At 38.3% G+C, this 25,598-nt stretch overlaps 3 protein-coding genes across 3 annotated transcripts in view; 1 reads left to right on the plus strand and 2 right to left on the minus strand.

Annotated features, from left to right (window-relative positions):
• The window catches only part of LOC134002991 (receptor-type tyrosine-protein phosphatase H-like), a 49,780-nt gene that overhangs the window by 17,921 nt on the left and 6,261 nt on the right, over nt 1-25,598 (minus strand). Inside the window, exons 11-20 of the mRNA XM_062442069.1 lie at nt 9,466-9,720; nt 9,003-9,257; nt 8,500-8,742; nt 7,986-8,240; nt 7,472-7,726; nt 4,983-5,237; nt 4,597-4,836; nt 3,968-4,228; nt 3,709-3,802; nt 3,565-3,612 (exon numbers count right to left, since the gene is read on the minus strand). Of these exons, the coding sequence (XP_062298053.1) occupies nt 3,565-3,612; nt 3,709-3,802; nt 3,968-4,228; nt 4,597-4,836; nt 4,983-5,237; nt 7,472-7,726; nt 7,986-8,240; nt 8,500-8,742; nt 9,003-9,257; nt 9,466-9,720 (2,161 nt within the window). The remainder of the gene's footprint in view (nt 1-3,564; nt 3,613-3,708; nt 3,803-3,967; nt 4,229-4,596; nt 4,837-4,982; nt 5,238-7,471; nt 7,727-7,985; nt 8,241-8,499; nt 8,743-9,002; nt 9,258-9,465; nt 9,721-25,598) is intronic.
• Nucleotides 18,551-20,932, plus strand: LOC134002993 (putative nuclease HARBI1). The gene is made up of 2 exons (XM_062442071.1): nt 18,551-19,349; nt 20,421-20,932. Exons 1-2 carry the CDS (start codon nt 18,662-18,664, stop codon nt 20,849-20,851), a joined length of 1,119 nt encoding a protein of 372 aa, XP_062298055.1. The 5' UTR covers nt 18,551-18,661; the 3' UTR covers nt 20,852-20,932.
• Nucleotides 21,083-25,556, minus strand: LOC134002992 (receptor-type tyrosine-protein phosphatase H-like). The gene is made up of 12 exons (XM_062442070.1): nt 25,253-25,556; nt 24,445-24,705; nt 24,189-24,282; nt 24,045-24,092; nt 23,745-23,826; nt 23,490-23,580; nt 23,312-23,388; nt 22,851-22,985; nt 22,490-22,612; nt 22,123-22,283; nt 21,874-22,009; nt 21,083-21,529 (listed from the first exon to the last, which is right to left on the minus strand). Exons 1-12 carry the CDS (start codon nt 25,539-25,541, stop codon nt 21,401-21,403), a joined length of 1,626 nt encoding a protein of 541 aa, XP_062298054.1. The 5' UTR covers nt 25,542-25,556; the 3' UTR covers nt 21,083-21,400.

Genomic DNA, 25,598 nt, shown 5'->3' on the forward strand with positions numbered 1-25,598 from the left:
AAGGAGGGAGCAGCTACAATCTAAGCAAGCATGTCTTGACTTCTGTGTCAGAACCTACAAATGAGAAGGAGAACCGCTTCAATCAGGCCCACGCCAAGATCCATGATGTCATGCGGATAACACTGGGCTCCATGAAGAGGTGTTTCAGGTGCCTGATGCAACTTGGTTTTGCACAAGAAGGCTCTTTGGACAAAAAGTCCAACATCATCAAGGCATGCAGTGTCCTCCTGCCTCCAGCAGGCAGGACCCACCGAGTGAAACCGTCACAGAGGAGGATCTTTGAGGACAGTGGCTTTGCTGTTTGATTTAAGAAGCAATTAAAGAGGATCCTCATCATACGGACACAGTAAGGTCACATTTCTGAAACAAAACCCATCTTACAATGTAGGATTAACACACAGGTTGAGCAAGCTGTTGTTCTGTACCAGTTCACCTTTTTTTGCAGACTTTGTAAAAGCACACTCAGTTATAGTTTTGTTACTAAAAATATTTTATTTCTTCCACAAACAGAAAATAATTTTCTCTCTATATTCCTTATTGTAATAAAGTCATTTGAAAACGTTCTTTGGTCATTTGGAGTGTTATTCCATTACAGGACGATAATAATAATATTAATAATACACTTTTAGCAGATGAGAGAAAAAAAACTTAGGTTAAATAAAATATAAACGTTCTATATATCAACCGTATATATGTCTTAAATCTTTCTTTTACAGTACAGATATTTTAAAATACAAAACAGCATGAAGGCTTCAGAATGAGTTTTTCATTAAGTACATGAACGTTTCAGTGAAGAGCTAATCTCTTTTAGTTCAGGGATTTGAGCTGTTTAACGAAACTCTCGGAGTGCAGTGGCGTTGACATATATCATGTCCACATTCTCATATAAGTTTTCTTCAGTCTCCTCATGTGGCTGCAGACAGTCCATGATGCATTGGTGCAGGAAGACATACTGGGACTGCAAAGAAACAAACCAAAGTTGCCAGTCATGTGAAAAGCAGAACTCTTTGTAGTGAGAGAGCTAATAGCTACACATTTTGCATTGTGGTTAATACTTCCTTGTTTGCAGTAACACTACAGTAAACTGTGTAGATGTTTACAGTGTTGAATCAATATGTCTAGTTAAACTTTAACTGGAGCAGCATAAAAGCTTTTTTAGGTTTATTTCTAAGAGATTCAAATGAGCAACTACATGGAGATCTAAGCATAACTTTCCTATGTAACAGTGTACTGTAACAGTGTTTGTACTCTATCACTAGCTGGCATTAAATATCAAAAGAAGATCAGCTCAGCCCGAAGCAACTAAATGATCAGTTTACCTCTGTCTGCACCATGTGTGGTCGATTCAGTCTCATCTTGTGCACAAAGGCATTGATGCCCACTGCTTTCTCTCGCTCCAGCTGCTGAAGCAGCACATCCAAGGCAATAATAGTGCCTGTCCTCCCCACTCCAGCACTAACAGAGAGACAACAGTGAAAGGTAAGAAGTCAGTGACTAGGTGTAACGATCATAAGAGAATATTTTATGTATCATTTTAAAAGCAGGTGCATCTTAATTGCAGTATGCTGCTGACATTCATCCAGGTTACTGAAGCTCAGGTTGAAACCAGTTCTCATTCTGTACCTGCAGTGAACCACAGTGGGTTCCCCAGTTCCCTCTGTCTTTATGTGCTGTCTGAACAGTTCTCTGAACTGGATCAGGACTTCAGTGCCCTGTGGGACTCCGTGGTAAGGCCAGGCGGTAAAGTGGAAATGTTTCACAGTGCGCTCTTCTGAGGTGTTCTTCTGTGAAGAAGATTTACATAAATAGGTCAGTTTGTTCAACCAGTATAGTGGCAAATGTACACAAAGCAAATGTACACATATTCAAACAGACTGAGTAGACACAGTCATACTTTTCATTCTCTTTGTTTGGCTTTGTCACTTGTAGATATATTAATAGTCAACCTATTTAGTTACATCTTTAAAATGTTTAAAATGAGTCGTTACATACATATTTCAGTGTAAATTCCCTCAAAGTCCAGTTGAACTCTTGCTGCTCAGATCTGTTGGTGACCTGCATCTCTCCATGAAGGCAAGTCTCTCTGTCCGAGGGGCCAGTATTGTTCACACTTAGTCTAGGAAATGGGAACATACAAAAACAACATTTCAATCATAGATCTGTATCAGCTCTTTGTGGAACCAAACACCTTTGTAAACACTGAAATAGGAATAATTTTGTACACAGTAAAACATGTTAATTTTCACCATTTAACAACACATAAGCTACAAGAGAAAAGTATTCATAACTGCTCATTGATTTGCCCTTCCTTTAAAATAATAAACCCATCCCAAATCTTCCTGGACACTCACCTGTCTTCCCTCGGTGCAGTTGGTTACCATGACGATGCCTTTCACTCATTGTTCCCAGATCATCCTCCAGAAATCATTGACTGTAGAAGGAAGAGGACCCTGAGTCGCAATGTACTCTCGGTTGTTCTTGTAGCCCTAAGAAGCAATTGTCAAAGTTAATGTTGTATCCTTCTCTTGCTTTTATATTTCCTGTAATGCTCAGCAGGATGTCAAACGTAGTTTTATGCTCATGAAGTCACATAAAGTCAGCTCTACAGTACATACACGGCTAAACTTCAAATGAATGTGAAGCTGGAACAACTTTACTCCAGATGATGAAGTGTTGAAGCTTTTTAAATCAGTCCCTTTCAAGTGTTTATTTGACAGCTTGAGTTGATGTTGATTGAGAAGTCTTACTGTATTATGGTATATTTTAGTTAAATAAAGAACTTTATTTAGTGATAGTCAGTTATCAAGTAATACATACTGGCATGTAACTGGCATTGATGTAGTCAGAGGCCCCAGTGGGATTCGATGTACTTAGCTTCACTCGACACCAGTCATCTAGGTTGAAAAAGCAGAAGATGGTTTAACTGTAATTCACCACAGCAGCTAGAACGAGTCAATGGATCTGTCATAGTTCAGCAGTGAGGGGACGAGCTTACATGGCAGAACGTTGCTGAAACGGTTTCTGGCCTTGTTCTCAGGCAGGAGCGCTACCTTTCGTATCTGGTCCGTGCCAACAGGAAGAAGTTTCTACAGGAAAGTTGGCAGATGACACAGCATGTGATTGACACAAAGGTTAAACAGAAAACAAATTGAACAGTTCCACGACTGTACAGACACAGTATTACAATACTGCACAGAAATAGGAAAGAATAGAAGAGGAAGAACAAAGTACAATTAGCTTTTTAATGCACCTCATATTCCTCACTGAAACCTCTGTTCTCATCTGCACTTAAGTGGTTGAAGTGGTCTGGAAACTCTGCGACAGATAAAGCTCTGAAAAAAATGAAACGGAACAAAAATGCACATTGTCACCATTGTATACCTTATTTAAGACGGTTGCATCCATACATGAATGTTTCAGAATAAAGACTGATATTAATCTAGGTCTACTACTATGATCTCATTCTCTCCCAAATGTATCTCATTGTGAAGACCACTTAACTCCTTTTTACTATAACTGACAGTGGTGGTAACATTATGTAGAGGCAATTAAGATTGTACTTACTTGCTTTTTTTAGATTGTCGAGAACCCTCAATGAATTGTTTTTTTCTGCTGTGGGAAAGAAGTAAAGAGATTCTCTGCTTGAGTCTGATTGACTACATTTTGGCAAAATAACTGAAGTAGTGTTGTCACTGAGTTTTCACCAACCTGATAATATCTGGTCTTTTAAGCAAAATGAAGACCATTAGAAAGACCAGAACACCAAAAAGCAGGACAGCAATCACTGACCCTGCAATGACTCCTACAGGGAGCAAAATCTGGATTAAATGCTTTGTAACATACAGTACAGTAATAAGATACTCAACACAGCCAAGCATCACAGTCACATTATCTTTCTTTCACTAGGGTGACTACTGTTTAAAACGTACATCAGGAATATATAGGTTAATATGTTCACTTGACTCACCCCTTGGATCAGTCTGGCATTGGAAAACATACGGTGTACAACTCATCACATTCTCAGACAGTAGAGCTATAGACACCTCATATGAATTTGCAGGTTGGAAACCAGGTATTGTGATCTTCTGTGTCTCATTATCATACTTTTCTGTCTTCCCAGTCACATTCACCTCCACTTCAGTCCACAAACCCTTCGGTTTATCAAAGACGATGAGGATAGAGTAGCCAGCTGCAACGTTCTCACATCGAGCTTTTACATCTGCAGGAGCTGAGTGAAAACAATTGGAACAATGCCTTTACATTCACAAACAACATATACCAGCAGGCCACAGTGTAACATACATTAATTCTATACATACACACAGTTTTGATGAAAATGAAACCAAAATCTACAATCCACTGCAAAACATTAAACATTAAATTGTCTTATACTCCAATCATCTGCCAATCATTCTTTGATTGAAGTTTTAGTGAAATGAAGATTTGCTGATTTGGTTTCAACCACACACACAACAAACTGTGAATATACTGTGAATACTGTTTAAATTAAGAACTATCATGCTATAATCATACCTCACATTATGTCTTTGGGAGGACAAACATTTCCCTGATGAGGTGGATCTGTTTTGGACTTACCGATTGTCAAACTGTGGTCACACTGTGAAAAGTCAAAGGAATCTCTTTCATACACGAGAGACACCAAATAGGTTGCTCCATGGTCAAGGTCTTTAAATAACACATTGCTACCACCAGGTAGAGCTGTGTTATTGACATTACTCAAGACATTAGTAGCTGTTGCCTTCGAGAACAGGCCTTCAACCTTTCCTTGGATGGATGAGTTACTAACATGCCAGGTTGCAGTGGTACAGTCTATTTCTGAAATGACAGAAATGATGGATAAATAATTACAGACAAAAGCCTCCATTTGTAAAGGCTAGTACAAAATTCAAACATTATTTAAAAAGCCTACAATAACATGTCAATTAACAACAGAGTATGTCAGAGAGAAGGCTGATATATACTTGTTACTGTGAAGCCAGTAAAAGGACTGCTGTTGAGTTCAGAGAACTCTGTGATCACACTGTATGGATACTCTGTTCCAGGATTGAGAGATGGGACTGTCTGTAACACATCATCAAGGGATCCACTTGGTTTGACTTCAAAATATCTTCCATCGATTTGAAGAAAGTAGCCCCAGTTTTTATCCTCGTTCTTCCACTCCAGAGTTACATTGGTCACGGAGCGTGTCACAGTTACGTCACGCACCACTGGGGGAACTGATGGAAAGAAAAAAGCCTTCATTCATCACACACACATGTATCAATGTGAATAACTTTCAGAATTTTTAGGGACCGAGCCGAAAGGCAAGAGGGCGAGGACTCCAGAAGGGAGTCCTGCCCTTGCCTGGAGGCAAGGACCCTATTGTTTTTGTATCGTTTTTTATTATTATTCTATCGACACTTTGCGCCTCAATTTGACACCCTAAACCTGCTCCAAAACTCACCAAATTTGAAACGCACATCAGGTCTGGCGAAAAATTCGATAAAATGGAAAAACAAACAACGTCGAACTCTCTAGCGCCACCTAGAAACAGTAAAACGGCCACTACGCCTGATAGGAATATCGTAGAAAGATCAAACCAAAACTAAATTTTTTGTCTTATCAAGACCTACAAATCACACGCTAACAACACTGACCTAAATCCAAAAGGAAGTGCACAGTTTGCCGTTACATGTGGGATTTTCTACGATTTTTCAGGCTTTTCAAAATATATATATTATTCCTGCATACTTACAGTTACGGACTCCATTCAAACGTCAAAATGTAGCCACAAGTCTCATCTATAGATGTGTGTAATTTGGTCTGGCTATCTTTTATACTTTTTGATCTGCGGCCCCACATGTGCACCCTGTTCCTCTCCCATTCAATCCGTACTATGCCTGCTGTCTGTGCATGCTCTGTTGTCATGCACTCCAGTCGTTAACTACCATGGCAACGACTGTGTGTGTGTGTATGCAGCTGGCTCAGCCAGGTTCATTTGTGGTCTTAGTGTGCCATTTATTATTATGTTTCTTCAACCGCCTCTTTGCGCCTTAATTTGACCCCCTAAACCTGCTCCAAAACTCACCAAATTTGGAATGCACATCAGGTCTGGCCATAAGTTCAATAAAATGGAAAAACAAACAACGTCGAACTCTCTAACGCCACCTAGAAACAGTAAAACGGCCACTACGCCTGATAGGAATGTCGTAGAAAGATCAAACCAAAACTCAATTGTTTTTCTTATCAAGACCTACAAATTACACGCTGACACCACTGACCTAAATCCAACAGGAAGTGCACAGTTTGCCTTTAAATGTATGATTTTGGATGATTTTTCAGGCTTTTTAAAAATATATATATCATTCCTGCATACTTTCAGCTATAGACTTCATTCAAACGTCAAAATGTAGCCACAAGTCTCATCTATAGATGTGTGTAATTTGGTCTGGCTATGTTTTATACTTTTTGATCTGCGGCCCCACAAGTGCACCCTGTTCCTCTCCCATTCAATCCGGACTCTGCCTGCTGTCTGCCCATGCTCTGTTGGCATGCTCTCCAGTCGTTAACTAACATGGCAACGACTGTGTGTGTGTATGCAGCTGGCTCAGCCAGGTCTTATTGTGCCACCCAGGGGAGAAAACTTGTCATGATAGTTCAAGTTTATTGACTGTATTATAATGATTTTACATATCTGTGCAGTCTGTCAACTATTTCACTGACATTGCTGTCAAAGTCTAGATCAAACACAAATTACATGAGCATGAACTACAAACATATCTACAGGTTTCACTGGAAATAAGTTCCTCTCCTGTTTGACTCATCAAAGTGGCAGTTCATTTCAGTTGCTCAGTCTAAATGTCTACACAGACAGAGAGAGCGAGATCGTGTGTGTAACGTGTATCAACTTATTGCAGTGTCCAATAAATGCCCGGGTCTGAATGCGTCTGAATGCAACTGACGGAAACCTTTCTGCTTCGCCGCGGCCCGACGTGCGCAAGGGGGCGAGGTTCCGCCCAACGCTGCTCGCAGCTTTAATTTATATCTGATATTGCACCTTATATAAAGTGTAGATATGTAGCCAATGACTCCTAATATATAATTAAAAGTCACTTCTCAGTGACAGTTTTAAATGAGAATTCAGTGCTGTTAACTTTCTCAAACACAGTGATGAGAGTGAAACTGTATTCTTTTCCAGGAATAAGTGAAGAGACTTCATATGTAACTGATGCCTCTTGATGAGATGCATTGCCCTCATTGTAATCACTAATGTCACCATAGTGTAGGATGTATGTTGGAATATTTTTAACTTTGTCCCACTTCAGCGTTATATTGCTGTTATTTTGTTTCACCACAGTCAGTTTTTAATGAGAGCATGTCATGTGAATAGTTTTGTATGATTTTGTTAAATTAATAACATACTTTAAATAAGATATTGTTGTGAGGCTATGTCTGAAGAAACACATCTTACCAGTGACTGCAGTTATGTTTATTCCACTGCTTCTGACATTTTCAAACACAGTGAAGAGACTGAAGTCATATTTAGTCCCACTTGTGAGTCCTGATACAATGTATGTCACTTTATCTTCCCCTGATGCAGTGACGTTTATCTCATGTCCATTGAACACAAGTGTATAGTTGAGGATGTCATTCACTTTGTTCCACTGCAGAGTTATACTGGTCTCACTTTGTCCAATTGATTTAAAGTCGACTATGTTACGAGGAGCTAGGATGTAAAGAGACATAGAGAAGAAACGGTAACAAAATGTGATTTTAAAGAACGACAGCTTACACCTGACAAAATATTTTGTACTGTAGAACTTTTGAAAACAAATAATACATTTCATTAAATTACATTAGTAGCCTCAGTCAAACTATTAAGTGAGCAACAGCCATGTATTAATGAGATATTTTAAATTAGATATTGTTACAGTAGTCTGTCCTTGGTCTTGTTGTGGGGCTATATAAGAGGAAACACATCTTACCAGTGACTGCAGTTATGTTTATTCCACTACTTCTGACATTTTCAAACACAGTGAAGAGACTGAAGTCATATTTAGTCCCACTTGTGAGTCCTGATACAATGTATGTCACTTTATCTTCCCCTGATGCAGTGACGTTTATCTCATGTCCATTGAACACAAGTGTATAGTTGAGGATGTCATTCACTTTGTTCCACTGCAGAGTTATACTGGTCTCATTTTGTCCAATTGATTTAACGTTATCTGCGTTACGAGGAGCTAGGATGTAAAGAGACATAGAGAAGAAACTGTAACAAAATGTGATTTTAAAGAACGACAGCTTACACCTGACAAAATATTTTGTATTGTATAACTTTTGAAAACAAATAATACATTTCATTAAATTACAATAGTAGCCTCAGTCAAACTATTAAGTGAGCAACAGCCATCTATTAATGAGATATTTTAAATTAGATATTGTTACAGTAGTCTGTCCTTGGTCTTATTGTGAGGCTATATAAGAGGAAACACATCTTACCAGTGACTGCAGCTAGGTTTACTCCACTACTTCTGACATTTTCAAACACAGTGAAGAGACTGAAGTCATATTTAGTCCCACTTGTGAGTCCTGATACAGTGTATGTCAATTCATCTTCCACGTTTATCTCACTTCCATTGAACACAAGTGTATAGTCGAGGATGTCATTCACTTTGTTCCACTGCAGAGTTATACTGGTCTCATTTTGTCCAATTGATTTAAAGTCGTCTACGTTACGAGGAGCTAGGATGTAAAGAGACATAGAGAAGAAAACTGTAACAAAATGTGATTTTAAAGAACGACAGCTTACACCTGACAAAATATTTTGTACTGTAGAACTTTTGAAAACAAATAATACATTTCATTAAATTACATTAGTAGCCTCAGTCAAACTATTAAGTGAGCAACAGCCATGTATTAATGAGATATTTTAAATTAGATATTGTTACAGAACTCTGTCCTTGGTCTTGTTGTGGGGCTTTATAAGAGGAAACACATCTTACCAGTGACTGCAGTTATGTTTACTCCACTGCTTCTGACATTTTCAAACACAGTGAAGAGACTGAAGTCATATTTAGTCCCACTTGTGAGTCCTGATACAGTGTATGTCACTTTATCTTCCACTGATGCAGTGACATTTATCTCATGTCCATTGAACACAAGTGTATAGTTGAGGATGTCATTCACTTTGTTCCACTGCAGAGTTATACTGGTCTCATTTTGTCCAATTGATTTAAACTCATCTGCGTTACGAGGAGCTAGGATGTAAAGAGACATAGAGAAGAAACTGAAACAAAATTTGATTTAAAACAATAACATGACATACTCAGCAAAATGTTGTGTTTTCTTTAACTTTTTAAAGAATGTTTCAATTGATTTCTGTATTTATCAAACAGAGTCAAAAATACTAAGTGAACTCTGTCCTTGGTCTTGTTGTGGGGCTTTATAAGAGGAAACACATCCTACCAGTGACTGCAGCTAGGTTTACTCCACTGCTTCTGACATTTTCAAACACAGTGAAGAGACTGAAGTCATATTTAGTCCCATTTGTGAGTCCTGGTTGAGTGTGTGTCAGAGTATCTCCCTCTGGTGCAGTGAAATGTGTCTCACTTCCATTGAACACAAGTGTATAGTTGAGGATGTCATTCACTTTGTTCCACTGCAGAGTTATACTGGTCTCATTTTGTTCAATTAGCTTAAAGTCCTCTGCGTTACGAGGAGCTAGGATGTACATGAACATGGAGAAGTTACTTTAACAAAATCTGATGTTTAGAAACGACACTTTGCTCCACTGCAGAGTTATATTGGTCTCACTTTGTCTAATTAATTTAAACTTTTTTGCATTAAGAGATGCTAAAATATAAATAGACAGTAATCGTTCATACATATCACCATGTCTCTATATAAGCTACTGCACGTTTTATTTTGTTTAACTGATAAATGGGAGAGAATGCATAACCAGAATATAGAAGTACAAGTTAATACAGCTGCTTATCTTTGATTTGCATGTCACAGGCAAAATTATTCCAAATGTATACTCAAACATCACCTACAGTACCAGTGGCTGCAGAAAAAGGTAATCCAGTGCTGTTGACTCCATTGTGTGTCGTGAGGAGCAAAAAATCATATTTTTTCCCAGCACTCAAATCAGTGACTTCATGTGTAACTGATGTCTGTTCAGGAGTTGCAGTAATGGGTTCCACCTTGTCAATGTCATTGTTAACATACTTCAGGAAGTATGTTGAGATGTCATTAACCTTGTTCCACCTCAGAGTTATACTGCTCTCAGTTTGGGTCACTACCTCCACATTTTGCACATTTTCAGGAGCTAAAAAGACTAAGAGTTTAATTTTAGAAGCTTGCAAGTCAGACATATCACCACCAAATATTAAGGACAGCAGCTCATACTTACGTAGTTTTGTTGCTGTGGAGTTAGTGGCACCCTTAAAACAGAACAGCAACAGAATAATTAAGTTACAGCAAGATGGACCTCAAACCAAAAAATAGGAAGTTTAATTTCATAAAGTGTTTCACTTATTGAATCTGCATCATTGACAGAACTCTAATGTAATCTCTGTTTGTCCCAAAGTAATATTATTTCTGCTTTTATTTAGTATTTATATCATATTGTACCTGTCCTCTGAACAGCAGCGTGACAGGATGTTCAAAACACAAGTTACTTTTTACTCAACAATTGTCTTTCAGGCATAAAAAGACATTAATGTGTAAGTGTCTTGAGGAAACAGAGATCTTTAAATGCAAATTATGGTCTGGACATTTCATTTCAGCATATTGTACTTCTACCTCTAAATCTATAACAAGTACAGCACCTAATATATGCTGTGAAGGAGCGGGCAGAAAGATTAAATCACAACACACCATTTCTTTTTTTAAATAATAGCCAAACATATTAATTTGATACATATATTTGTGCACAATAGGTTCAGTAGGTGCTATATTTTCTGCTCTATTATAGTCAATATCTTCCTATCTTTTCTCTACAATACACATTTTGATATTTCAGACAATTAAATTCCACAGTGGAATTCATACATATCGTTCACTGAATCTGCTCTGTGGTTTTTATAGTTTCCTATTGTTGAGGCTAACCTTCTGTTGAATAAAGGTTCACTATCTGATCACTATCAAAATAGAAAGTGAAAAAAAAAACTTACCCAAAGTAGACTCAGGAAGACACACAGTAGCAAGTGGTCTGAGGTGATTTTGAAAGATAAATGCCTCATCATTGTAATGTTTTAGTAAGCTGCAGACATACTATAAACTTATTAAATTCCTTTGTTTTGATTCAGGTTGGCAAACAATGCTTTTGAGCCCAAGCTGACGCAGTCCAAAATTAACTTTATTTCAGAGGTGTTGACTTTTAATTCTTAACCATCTCCTCCTCTTGTAACCTCTGGTCTGAGCTCATATTGGCAAGTGACTAAGTAAATAGCTGATCCAGTTTTAGCCTTGTACAACCACAGAGACCTTTGCCCCGCCTCATTGTGTGCCACATGTCAGAGGTACAGATCAGTGCATCTGTTTTATATGTTTATTAGTGTGAATAGCTCCATATCTGCTGTATGTCTGTCATTGCTAGTTTCATGTTCGTCACTGTACCTTTATAATGTGTAAACAAACATTTTCTATCAATCTGCAATGAACCCAGGAAAATATTTGAAAAACCCCTTGATTAATCTACAATTATTTGTTCTTTAAGTATTTTGATGATATAACTTCCTTGTGGTGGAGATCTATAAAGAACTATGAACAGAAAACATAAACTAACGTTTAGGACATTACAGAGTTTCAGATTACAGATCAATAAATTTCCTGATCTAACTTAACTGAGACATTCTTCCTGGTGTAGATATTGGGCTCTTACTGTGCCAGTCTATTTGCTGGTGGCAATAACAATTGTTACAGTGATGCTGTTTGGAGTAAACATGAACAACAAGGCTCCTCTCGACTCTGTAGACAACATCACAGGTGATGTACTGATTCAATTCTGTGTGTGTAGCTTTATATCCATAGGAGTACTATTGTTACTACCACTGATGCTGTGAATGCTAATAATGAGAACTTTATTTATAAAGCACCTTTCCATACAAGAAATGAAATGCAGCTCAAAGTGCTTTACAATAAAATAAATGACATACACCAAGTGCTTCACATTAAATGGCCTAAAAGGAGCATAGAACAATGTAATATAAATGTTAATGTGATATAAAATGGAGAATAAAAATAGCAATCATTTTAACATAGTAAAAGTAGCTTAAAAAATAGAATAAGTACAATACATAAAATGAAGTAAAATTAAATACTAAGATAATAAAGCATCCATGTAATGCTCATTTCTATCTTCAACCTGTAACATAATGTTCTTCAGGCTGAGAGCAGCAGCCTCTCTGTTTGGCTTAGTTTTATACAGCAGTTTGCTGTTTTGACATCTCTCACCTTACACAATTCTGAGCCCAAATTTTCAGACAAAGGAAGAAGACTGGGAATCATCATCACCATATATAGTAAACAAAGTCCAGACACACATATCTGTGAAGCAAAGCTTTCATATAAGGTGTTAAGATAGTTCTTACTTATAAGGCATTATGTTGTGTTTTCCACCACAACCTACCTTGAAGTTGTAAATGGAAATACAGAGAGGAGGTGTCATCATTCAATATAGTGTATTAGTGTATGTAGACTAAAATATACACAATACAGTTAATCTCATATTTAATTTATGTCTTAAAGAAAAAACGTATTTGTTTGTCAGTAACAGGGAACCTTCAAAGCTGTCTTACTTTAACACCATTAAATGTCTGGTTTCTGTTGCAGATGTGTACGCTCAGAACCAGAGGACAGAAGGCTGCCGGAAAGGGGGGACACCCAGACTGAAGGACGTCTCCATTAGTGAAGTCAACAAAATGTTTTACTTGTCACCCAAGCCGTAACAAATACACAACTCCTGAGATTGGATGCAGGGTAGAAGGGAAGGTGTGGAGGATTTGTTTTGGCATGTGAGGTCACTGCTGAAGGAACAAACTTTATTTATTTATCCAGGAACAATGTATGCAGAATAAATGCACATTTCCTGATGCTTTGTATGTCGGCATCATTACAAAATGATTTGTTGAATGTGGAGTAACATAATATCAAGATCAAATCACAGCTACTGGAGCAGTGTTGTGTCTAATGTTGGATGAAAGTGCTGTTCTCTGAAATTATTAGATTACGACTCAATATATTAAAGCTTCATTCGAAAACACTGTAGCATAACATACATTGATCCTATTTGTCCAAATCACAATTGGAGCTGCAGCAACGATTTACAAGTCAGGACCCGAGATTAATGTTGATTTCTATATATATTTCCATTATCATTATTATTCTATAGTTTCCTGAAGTTCTCTGTGATGAAAAACGATAAAACAGGAAAACAAAGGAATGGAAATATCACATTAGAGCCTTTCAGAAAGTCCTGTATAGCTGAAAGTCGACATATTCTGTTAACGAAAAGGGAACGCTGGTATACTGTGAGCAGGATGATGAGATGCAGACTTAACAATATGCTGGAGGTGAAACAATAAAAATGGAATAATTGTCAGGAAACACACAATCATACTGATGTAATTACACCTGTCAATCGGAATTATAATATATCTGTATCCAGGTTTTTAGTCCCTCGTTAGTCCTTATTGACATTCCAGGAGCAGTGGAACTTGAGAGAAACCAGGAAATCATTATCGGATTGCAATCAACCATATTGTGAATGTAGAATGGGTGAACATTCACAGGGTTGGGATGATGATGATATGGATGCAAATACTGTGAGTAATAGAAGAAGGAAAAGGAGCGAGAGGAGAAGTGCAGAATGGTCTGATCTAAGTAGTCGAGAAGAGGAGGGAAATTTAAAGAAAGTAAGAGCTAATAAAGACAGCGCAGCGAGTGATGGAAAGGGGATGGAAAGTCATAATAATGTTTGGGAAAAGAACGGGACATCTTCATCCAGTGCGAGTGACTGAAGCAATTGAAAGAGAAATCAGAAAGATCAGATTTGCCAGATTCCTCAATAATCAAAGAGTCCTAATTTCAGCCACAAGTAAACAGCAGCAAGACAAAGTCCTCAAGTTAGATACACTTGACGGTGCATTAAAGCACACATACCTGGCACACTCCCTAAACTGGGAGGTGTCATTTATAATGTCCACTTGAAATGATTGAGGAGGAAGTTAAGAAATAAATCAGAGGAGGGAAAGTCCTAAATGTCAAGAGACTTGGCACAAACAAAGGTGGTGTAAAGAAGAACAGTATATTAATGTTGGTGCAATTTGAAAAAACACTTCCTCAAGAAATCAAAATGGGGTGGATTTATTACAGAGTAAACCCTTTTCAGATGTTATAGAATGTCAAAGAATGGGACATGTAGCCCAGCAGTGCAATGGCAAACAAAGATATGCAAAGTGCAGAGGTGATCATGATTATAGTAAATGTGCAAAGGACGCTAAATTGAAATGGTGTTATTGTGGAGGAGAACATAGTGCTGCGTTTGGGGGATGTGTAGTCCAATAGAACAGCAGATTCAATGCTCACATAAATGCAAAGTAAGTGAGGATTTACTTGTGGTCAGTCAGACAAGATTAATATGGGTATCAAACAAGAGAGAATAAGTGATTGAATTAAGACAGTGGTGAATGCAACAGAATCATTTTTGGATACTAAAGGTTTGAGAGCAGAAGATATACATGAACTGTTGAAAGTTAACACTGATGGATGTTCTCAGGGCAAATATTAACATCATTTTTATGGTGTTCCATATATTACAATGGAATGCTAGAAGCCTCATTTCTAATGGCCAAGAATTTAAAAGATATATACCAGACTTCGAACCACGACCAGATATTTTGTGTACACAAGAAACCTGGTTACGCCCTCTTTATTCCATTATACCAGGATATATATCAGCTCGGTATGACAGAGTAGACAAAGGTGGTGGTTTACATTTATGTGTGATTACTGAAGTGCCATGCAAGAAGTTGAGTGTTGAAATGTTTAATTTATTTAAACATGATAACAGAAATCTGGTGTGGGGATTTTAACACACATAATAGCCTATGAGGTAGTAATCACACAGGTAATGTGGTTGACATTACCTGTGTGATCACTACCTAAGAAAGATCACTAGTCTGCATTAATGATGGCAAAGGGACAAGGTTAGATAAAGAAATACTTTATTAAGTCTAGATCTGACTTTAGTTTCTAGAAATATAGCATGCTCATGTGAATGGAATGTAAATGTTAGTTCTAGCAAAGGAAGTGATCATTTTCCAATTTTGTGCTCTTTAAATGTCAGTGTGCCAACCCAAGAAAGATATATGTTGAAGAAATTGTGTATTGAAAAGGCAGAATGGGGGAAATTCAAGATTACTGCATAGAGAAAATAAACACAATTTCAATGTATGACAATATTGAAGAATGTACTTCTGTAGTAACTAATTAAATAGTAAATGCTGCACTGAAGAGCATACCTACAAGTAAAATAAGTGGGAAGAGGAAAGTTGTGCCGTGGTGGAATGAGGAATGTACAAAAGCAGTTAAAGAACGTAATGAAGCTTTATGGGTGTTAAGGAAAAACTTGAATCAAGAAAACTTGATAAGGAAAAAACACTGCACTCAGGCCTGAGCATTAAGTGTGTCATGGACTTCAAGTTCCTCGGCCTGTACATCTCGAAGGACTTGGGCTGGACTGTGAACACCACCCACATCATCAAAAAAACCAAGCAACGTCTCTTCTTCCTGAGAACGCAAACTCCCTCCACCCCTGCTGAGGAACTTCTACCGCTGTGCAATAGAGAGTGTCCTTACCTTTGGATGCACGTGTGGTACCCCAGCTGCACTGCAGCAGAAAGGAAACAGCCGAATCGAGTCATCAAGACAGCTCAGTGGATCGTTGGCTCCCCACTCCCACGCCTAGATGAGATCTACTGGAGCCGTCTCCTCCAACGGGCCACAAAGATCCAGAATGATCCCTTGTTATACATATTTTTAGATACGTTGTTATTTATTTTAATACATATTTATTTATATTTATATTCATACTGATTGTAGCTGCTACCAGGATTGCTGCCAAACGAAATGTCACTGTATCTTGCTGTGCAATGACAATAAAGCTTCTTCTTCTTCTTAATTTGACCTTTTAGTAAACTTGGGAAAAACACAAATAATTCAGGAAACTACAAACCCATCACCTCAAGGTTTTAGTCAACATACTTATTTATATTGTGGAACAGAGAGGACTATTAGCATCATATCAGAATGGGTTCAGGAAAGGAAGATCTACCATGGATGCTGTTGTTAGCAATGAAATTGAGGAGTCACTTAAAATGAAAGAGATCATGGGAATTATTTTATTTGATAGTGAAAAGGCTTATGACTCTATGTGGCTGTAGGGACTGTTAATTCAAATGAATAGAATGGGCATTGGTGGAAGACTATTCAACTGGGTGCTAGAATTTCTTTCAATTTTTACAGTTAAAGGGGGGTCAGAGCTGTCTGATGAATTTGATGGAATCCCTCAAGAAAGTGCCAGTAGTCCAGTGTTATTTAATATTATGATCAATGACATATTTATAAATCTAGACGGAAGGATATGTTCATCACTGTATGCGGACATCGGAGCCATATGGATCAGGGGGAGAGATGACAGAACTGTGCTGAGTAAGATTAGGGAAGCTATTTAGTGGAGCTTAGTGAATGATCAGAGACTTTATTTATATGACCAACCAATGGAAAAAGTAAATGAATTCAAATATTTGGGAATCTGGCTTGATGAAAGATGTACATTAAAAAGTTGTGTTGAAAAACTAAAAAACTAAATGTAAAAAAGTAATTAATCTAATGAGAGTTATATTTGGGTATAACTGGGGAGCAGATAAGCAAGCATTAATAGATATTTACAGGGCATTGATGAGATCAGCAATTGATTATGAGTGTTTTGTTTATGAGGCAGCAGCCAATTCTTACATCAATAAAATCAACAGAATGCAAAATAAAGCCTTAAGACTTCGTATAGGTGCAATGGGATCTACTCCATGTAATGCAGTGCTGATAGAAGAAGGATACATTTCCACCTGAGCTCAGAAGAGACAAGTTTTCTGTAATTATTTGCATATTTTTGCAGATGGCTCAAAAGATCAAAATGACCATGCAGGAACAGATAGCTAAATCCCAAAATTACTAATCAATTTAGGAAACAGAATTACAGATAATTTATCTGTCTATACAGCAGAGATGATGGCAGTTATTGTTGGTCTTCAGTGGGTTGAAGAAGTGAGACCAGACAGGGTGGTGGTATGTAGAGATTTGGCAACAGTTCTTTTAAGTTTACTCACAGCAGCAAGTGGTCTGAGGTGATTTTGAAAGATAAATGCCTCATCATTGTAATGTTTTAGTAAGCTGCAGACATACTATAAACTTGTTAAATTCCATGTGATTTTAAGTCAATCAGGGAAGTTTCTCATGTTGGACATTTTTCAATGCTTATTAAGAATTGAGAGGTTTCGGAATAGTGGTAGAATTCTGCTGGGTACCATCACATGTGGGATTTAAAGGTAATGAATTTGCAGACAGGGTGGCAAAGAAATCACTAAATCTGAAGCATGAACATGTATATGTACTGTTGCAAATATAATGAGGAGAGGGTAAGATTACAAAAGAGGTTGAGAGAGGGGGGACAAGAGTGGAAGATAGAGGGAATCTTGGGAATAAATGGAGAGAAGATGAGGGAAATTCACAGAGGGGTTATAAAATTCTTAATAAACACTATGTTTTAGTTTTTTTTATAACGGATTGTAAAATGCTCCGATACAGTAGGTGTCGGTGTGCACCTTAAAGCTGGTATTGCAATAATAATTGCAGAAAAGAAAGATTTAAGACATATATATATATGGTTGATATATAGAAAGTTTATATCTCGTTCCCGTTAACCCGGGCCGCCAGAACTAATGTCGCCCTAAAGATAGAGAAACTCTGCGGTATCACAGACGCACTGGGCGTCCTGGCTGCAGCTCACTTCAAGATCAGAGCCTCTCCGTATGAGAAGGACACTTTCAGGTCTTTTGTCAACACCTTGGGGTACACATCGGTCGTGAGCCAATTCATCTGTGACTCGGACGGCAACATACTGAGTGTTGAAAAGTGTTGTGTGGGCAGCACATTCGAGCAGGATTTATGGGAATCATCGTTCAAAGGAAGAGAGATGGAGGATGAATTGCATGGACAGTACTGGGTTATTGGTAAGTTAATGTAATGGAGGAATGTGAGAGACCCGAGTGATTACATGCATAAAGAATTAAAATAATAATCCTCCATTTTCCGATAGCCTCCACCCTTATCTCAGTCTTTTAATAATAATTGCAATCCATAGACATGTCTATTTTGCAATCGGCCAAAAAAACTCAAAGAAGATGATTCACTTTCCTGTCCACTGGGGGGCGATGAGGCGCAGCTTTACGCAATATTACAGTGCAGAAGAAGACAGTGCATCCATGCTACTTGCTACTGTTTACATCCAGCACATTCAATAAGAAACGCATTCAATAAGAGACGTTTTGCTGGACCTTCAGTCAGAGTCACATGTCTGTTTAAACACTGCAGTAGGAAACAGATGGCCTTCGCTCTGCCGGTGTGGCTCGCGGTCCAGGAGGAGCTGCTCGCGTACGGCGGAGAGGTGGACCCCGAGTCTCCCAGCTGTTTCGACGACTTCGATGATGAAGCTTTGTTCCAGATGTTCCACCTCACCAGACCCTGCATCGCCTTCATCACGGACAGCACCCGCATCCGTATGAAGAAAGTCGCTCTAAAGAAGCCAACGCTGCCTGTGGACGCGATGGTCATGGTGACGCTCAACTATTACGCACACGGAGTATCGTCCGCTGCTATCCAGCAGAGACTCAGGCTGAGCCAGAATGATTGCCTGTCGATCATCTGCACAGTCTCCGGGGTCATCGCGGGCATGGCCGATCAGTTTATCTCGTTCCCGTTAACCCGGGCCGCCAGAACTAATGTCGCCCTAAAGATAGAGAAACTCTGCGGTATCACAGACGCACTGGGCGTCCTGGCTGCAGCTCACTTCAAGATCAGAGCCTCTCCGTATGAGAAGGACACTTTCAGGTCTTTTGTCAACACCTTGGGGTACACATCGGTCGTGAGCCAATTCATCTGTGACTCGGACGGCAACATACTGAGTGTTGAAAAGTGTTGTGTGGGCAGCACATTCGAGCAGGATTTATGGGAATCATCGTTCAAAGGAAGAGAGATGGAGGATGAATTGCATGGACAGTACTGGGTTATTGGTAAGTTAATGTAATGGAGGAATGTGAGAGACCCGAGTGATTACATGCATAAAGAATTAAAATAATAATCCTCCATTTTCCGATAGCCTCCACCCTTATCTCAGTCTTTTTGCGCGTAATAGAGTTTGCTCAGGTGTCATGGCATCTCCACGACTCCAGCCCAGATCACCATGACAACTGAGCTGGAGACAACATGGAACCCCAGAATCACCATGACAACTGAGCTAGAGACAACATGAAACCCCAGAATCACCATGACAACCGAGCTGGAGACAACATGGAAACGCAGAATCACCATGACAACCAAGCAAACTCCAGCTGCTTGCATTGAACATGAGATGTGGTTGAATTAATGATGATTATGATTATAATACATTTTATTTATAGAGCGCTTTTAACAATATTCAAAGATGCTTTACAGAATCAAAGACAATCTGTGATTGTTTTTTATTTTATTTTTAAAGGATGAGGGCTGATCATTTTTTATTGATTAAGTAATTACTTGCTTGGTTTATAAAATATCAGAAAATGGATAACAATATCAATCACCCGTGTCCCAAAACCCAGAAAATGTTCACATTTTCTTCTTTAAAATAACTCAGAACTATTGATTAATTATCAAAAGCGTTGGCGACTAATTGAATCATTGATTCTAATTGTTGTAGCTCTAAAGTGGACTTAAAATTAAAATATATTTGTCAAACTACTGTTTCCAATGTCAAGAATTACTTTTCAGATTAATATTATGATAACAAATGACAGCAGGAATTTTGTATCAATACCCATTCATTTTCATTGGTTCCAGCAGCGTCTGGTTCACAGCCAGTATATAAATCTGTGCCCAGGAAATGATGTGTGTATTTTTCGTGTGTATTTTGCAACACATTATTGCTTGGTCATTCCTGCCAATTCTAAGGAATAGCTACACATTGCAGAAGGCCTGTTGATGCCTTTCACGATACATATTCATTTTCAATCACCAACTGAGAAAACATTACACTGCAATCTTTAGGATTAACATTTAATGGTTTTCTCTGATGCTGTGTTAATTCTCTCATCTCTTTCTTAAAGGAGGGAGCAGCTACAACCTAAGCAAGCATGTCTTGACTCCTGTGTCAGAACCTGCAAATGAGAAGGAGAACCGCTTCAATCAGGCCCACGCCAAGATCCATGATGTCATGCGGATAACACTGGGCTCCATGAAGAGGCGTTTCAGGTGCCTGATGCAACTTGGTTTTGCACAAGAAGGCTCTTTGGACAAAAAGTCCAACATCATCAAGGCATGCAGTGTCCTGCACAACATCTCTAAGAAGTTCTCTGTCCCTCCCCCGCCTGTAGTTGGTAAAATCGAGCCTCTTCATCCAGGCAGGCAGCATTCGGTGCCCATACAGATCAACCCTGAGGCCCTAAAAGCAAGACAGGAACTCATTGATTGTAACTTCTCGGTTGCCTCCAGCAGGCAGGACCCACCCAGTGAAACCGTCACAGAGGAGGATCTTTGAGGACAGTGGCTTTGCTGTTTGATTTAAGAAGCAATTAAAGAGGATCCTCATCATACGGACAGTAAGGTCACATTTCTGAAACAAAACCATCTTACAATGTAGGATTAACACACAGGTTGAGCAAGCTGCTGGTCTGTGCCAGTTAACCTTTTTTTTTGCAGACTTTGTAAAAGCACACTCAGTTATAGTTTTGTTACTAAAAATATTTTATTTCTTCTACAAACAGAAAACCATTTTCTACCTACATTTCTTATTTTAATAAAGTCATTTGAAAACATTCTTTGGTCATTTGGAGTGTTATTCCATTACAGGATGATGATAATAATAATATTAATAATACACTTTTAGCAGATGAGAGAAAAAAATTAAGTTAAATAAAATATAAACTTTCTATATATCAACCATATATATATGTCTTAAATCTTTCTTTTACAGTACAGATATTTTAAAATACAAAACAGCATGAAGGCTTCAGAATTAGTTTTTCATTAAGTGCATAAACGTTTCAGTGAAGAGCTAATCTCTTTTAGTTCAGGGATTTTCAGCTGTTTAACGAAACTCTCGGAGTGCAGTGGCGTTGACATATATCATGTCCACATTCTCATATAAGTTTTCTTCAGGCTTCTCATGTGGCTGCAGACGGTCCATGATGCATTGGTGCAGGAAGACGTACTGGGACTGCAAAGAAACAAACCAAAGTTGCCAGTCATGTGAAAAGCAGAACTCTTTGTAGTGAGAGAGCTAATACAGACATTGTATTGTGGCTAATAGTTCCTTGTTTGCAGTAACACTGAAGTAAACTGTGTAGATGTTTAAACTTTACAGTATTGAATCAATATGTCTAGTTTAAATGAAACTGGAGCAGCATAAAAGCTTTTTTCAAATGAGCAACTACATGGAGATCTAAGCATAACTTTCCTATGTAACAGTGTACTGTAACAGTGTTTGTACTCTATCACTAGCTGTCATTAAATATCAAAAGAAGATCAGCTCAGCCTGAAGCAACTAAATGATCAGTTTACCTCTGTCTGCACCATGTGTGGTCGATTCAGTCTCATCTTGTGCACAAAGGCATTGATGCCCACTGCTTTCTCTCGCTCCAGCTGCTGAAGCAGCACATCCAAGGCAATAATAGTGCCTGTCCTCCCCACTCCAGCACTAACAGAGAGACAACAGTGAAAGGTAAGAAGTCAGTGATCTTAATTGCAGTATGCTGCTGACATTCATCCAGGTTACTGAAGGTCAGGTTGAAACCAGTTCTCATTCTGTACCTGCAGTGAACCACAGTGGGTTCCCCAGTTCCCTCTGTCTTTATGTGCTGTCTGAACAGTTCTCTGAACTGGATCAGGATTTCAGTGCCCTGTGGGACTCCGTGGTCAGGCCAGGCGGTAAAGTGGAAATGTTTCACAGTGCGCTCTTCTGAGGTGTTCTTCTGTGAAGAAGATTTACATAAATAGGTCAGTTGGTTCAACCAGTATAGTGGCAAATGTACACAAAGCAAATGTACAAAAATTCAAACAGACTGAGTAGACAGTCATAATTTTTATTCTCTTTGTTTTGCTTTGTCACTTGTAGATATATTAATAGTCAACCTATTTAGTTACATCTTTAAAATGTTTAAAATGAGTCGTTACATACATATTTCAGTGTAAATTCCCTCAAAGTCCAGTTGAACTCTTGCTGCTCAGATCTGTTGGTGACCTGCATCTCTCCATAAAGGCAAGTCTCTCTGTCCGAGGGCCAGTATTGTTCACACTTAGTCTAGGAAATGGAAACATACAAAAACAAAATTTCAATCATAGATCTGTATCAGCTCTTTGTGGAACCGAACACCTTTGAAAATACTGAAATACGAATATTTTTGTGCACAGTAAAACATGTTAATTTTCACCATTTAACAACACATAAGCTACAAGAGAAAATTATTCATAATAACTAAAGTTTACCCTTCCTTTATAATCTGGTAATAAACCCATCCCAAATCTTCCTGGACACTCACCCGTCCTCCCTCGGTGCAGTTGGTTACCATGACGATGCCTTTCACTCTTTGTTCCCAGATCATCCTCCAGAAATCATTGACTGTAGCAGGAAGAGGACCCTGAGTCGCAATGTACTCTCGGTTGTTCTTGTAGCCCTAAGAAGCAATTGTCAAGGTTAATGTTGTATCCTTCTCTTGCTTTTATATTTCCTGTAATGCTCAGCAGGATGTCAAACGTAGTTTTATGCTCATGAAGTCACATAAAGTCAGCTCTACATACACGGCTAGACTTCAAATGAATGTGCAGCTGCAGCAACTTTACTCCAGATGATTAAGTGTTGAAGCTTTTTAAATCAGTCCCTTTCAAGTGTTTGTTTGACAGCTTGAGTCAATATTGATTGATAAGTCTTACTGTATGATGGTATATTTTAGTTAAATAAAGAACTTTATTTAGTGATAGTCAGTTATCAAGTAATACATACTGGCATGTAACTGGCATTGATGTAGTCAGAGGCCCCAGTGGGATTCGATGTACTTAGCTTCACTCGACACCAGTCATCTAGGTTGAAAAAGCAGAAGATGGTTTAACTGTAATTCACCACAGCAGCTAGAACGAGTCAATGGATCTGTCATAGTTCAGCAGTGAGGGGACGAGCTTACATGGCAGAACGTTGCTGAAACGGTTTCTGGCCTTGTTCTCGGGCAGGAGCGCTACCTTTCGTATCTGGTCCGTGCCAACAGGAAGAAGTTTCTACAGGAAAGTTGGCAGATGACACAGCATGTGATTGACACAAAGGTTAAACAGAAAACAAATTGAACAGTTCCACAACTGTACAGACACAGTATTACAATACTGCACAGAAATAGGAAAGAATAGAAAAGGAAGAACAAAGTACAATTAGCTTTTTAATGCACCTCATATTCCTCACTGAAACCTCTGTTCTCATCTGCACTTAAGTAGTAGAAGTGGTCTGGAAACTTTGTGACAGAAATAGCTCTGAAAAAAATGAAACAGAACAAAAATGCACATTGTCACCATTGTATACATTATTTAAGACGGTTGCATCCATACATGAATGTTTCAGGATAAAGACTGATATTAATCTAGGTCTACTACTATGATCTCATTCTTTTCTACATGCCTCTCATTTTGAAGAACAAATATAACTGACAGTGGTGGTAACATTATATAGAGACAGTTAAGATTGTACTTACTTGCTTTTTTTAGATTGTCGAGAACCCTCAATGAATTGTTTTTTTCCGCTGTGGGAAAGAAGCAAAGACATTCTTTGCTTGAGTCTGATTGACTACACTTTGGCAAAATAACTGAAGTAGTGTTGTCACTGAGTTTTCACCAACCTGATAATATCTGGTCTTTTAAGCAAAATGAAGACCATTAGAAAGACCAGAACACCAAAAAGCAGGACAGCAATCACTGACCCTGCAATGACTCCTACAGGGAACAAAATCTGGATGAAATGCTTTGTAACATACAGTACAGTAATAAGATACTCAACACAGCCAAGCATCACAGTCACATTTTCTTTTCTCCACTAGAGGGACTATTGTAATATAAAGAAATGGAGGAAAAGGTTAATATGTTGACTTGACTCACCACTTGGATCAGTCTGGCATTGGAAAACATACGGTGTACAACTCATCACATTCTCAGACAGTAGAGCTATAGACACCTCATATGATTTTGCAGGTAGGAATCCAGGTATTGTGATCTTCTGTGTCTCATTATCATACTTTTTTGTCTTCCCAGTCACATTCACCTCCACTTCAGTCCACAAACCCTTCGGTTTATCAAAGACAATGAGGATAGAGTAGCCAGCTGCAACGTTCTCACATCGAGCTTTTACATCTGCAGGAGCTGAGTGAAAACAAGTGGAAAGATGCCTTTACAGTCACAAACAACATGTACCAGCAGGCCACAGTGTAAATATGTGATTCAGCAAAAATAATAAAAACAAAAATTCAAGCATACATTTATTCATACATATACACAGTTTTGATAAAAATAAAACCAATATCTGCACTCCACTGCAACACATCAAACATTAAATTGTCGTTTACTCCATTCACAATGAAACAGTCCAATATAACACAATCACATATTGTGTTGTAATCATTTTTATTTTAAGAAATTAGTCAATCCTGATAAAACTATTCAACAACAATATTCAAAATTGATTAATTGCTTCGGTCACTTATCAAACAAACATCTGCCAATCATTCTATGATTGAAGTTTTAGTGAAATGAAGATTTGCTGATTTGGTTTCAACCACACACACAACAAACTGTGAATATACTGTGAATACTGTTTAAATTAAGAACTATCATGCTATAATCATACTTCACATTATGTCTTTGGGAGGACAAACATTTCCCTGATGAGGTGGATCTGTTTTGGACTTACCGATTGTCAAACTGTGGTCACACTGTGAAAAGTCAAAGGAATCTCGTTCATACACGAGAGACACCAAATAGGTTGCTCCATGGTCAAGGTCTTTAAATAACACATTGCTACCACCAGGTAGAGCTGTGTTATTGACATTACTCAAGACATTAGTAGCTGTTGCCTTCGAGAACAGGCCTTCAACCTTTCCTTGGATGGATGAGTTACTAACATGCCAGGTTGCAGTGGTACAGTCTATTTCTGAAATGACAGAAATTATGGAGAAATAATTGCAGACAAAAGCCTCCATTTGTAAAGGCTAGTAACACAATTCAAACATTATTTAAAAAGCTTACAATAACATGTC

This window comes from Scomber scombrus, chromosome 21, assembly GCF_963691925.1.
Source record: "Scomber scombrus chromosome 21, fScoSco1.1, whole genome shotgun sequence".
In the NCBI taxonomy this organism is placed as follows: Eukaryota; Metazoa; Chordata; class Actinopteri; order Scombriformes; family Scombridae; genus Scomber; species Scomber scombrus.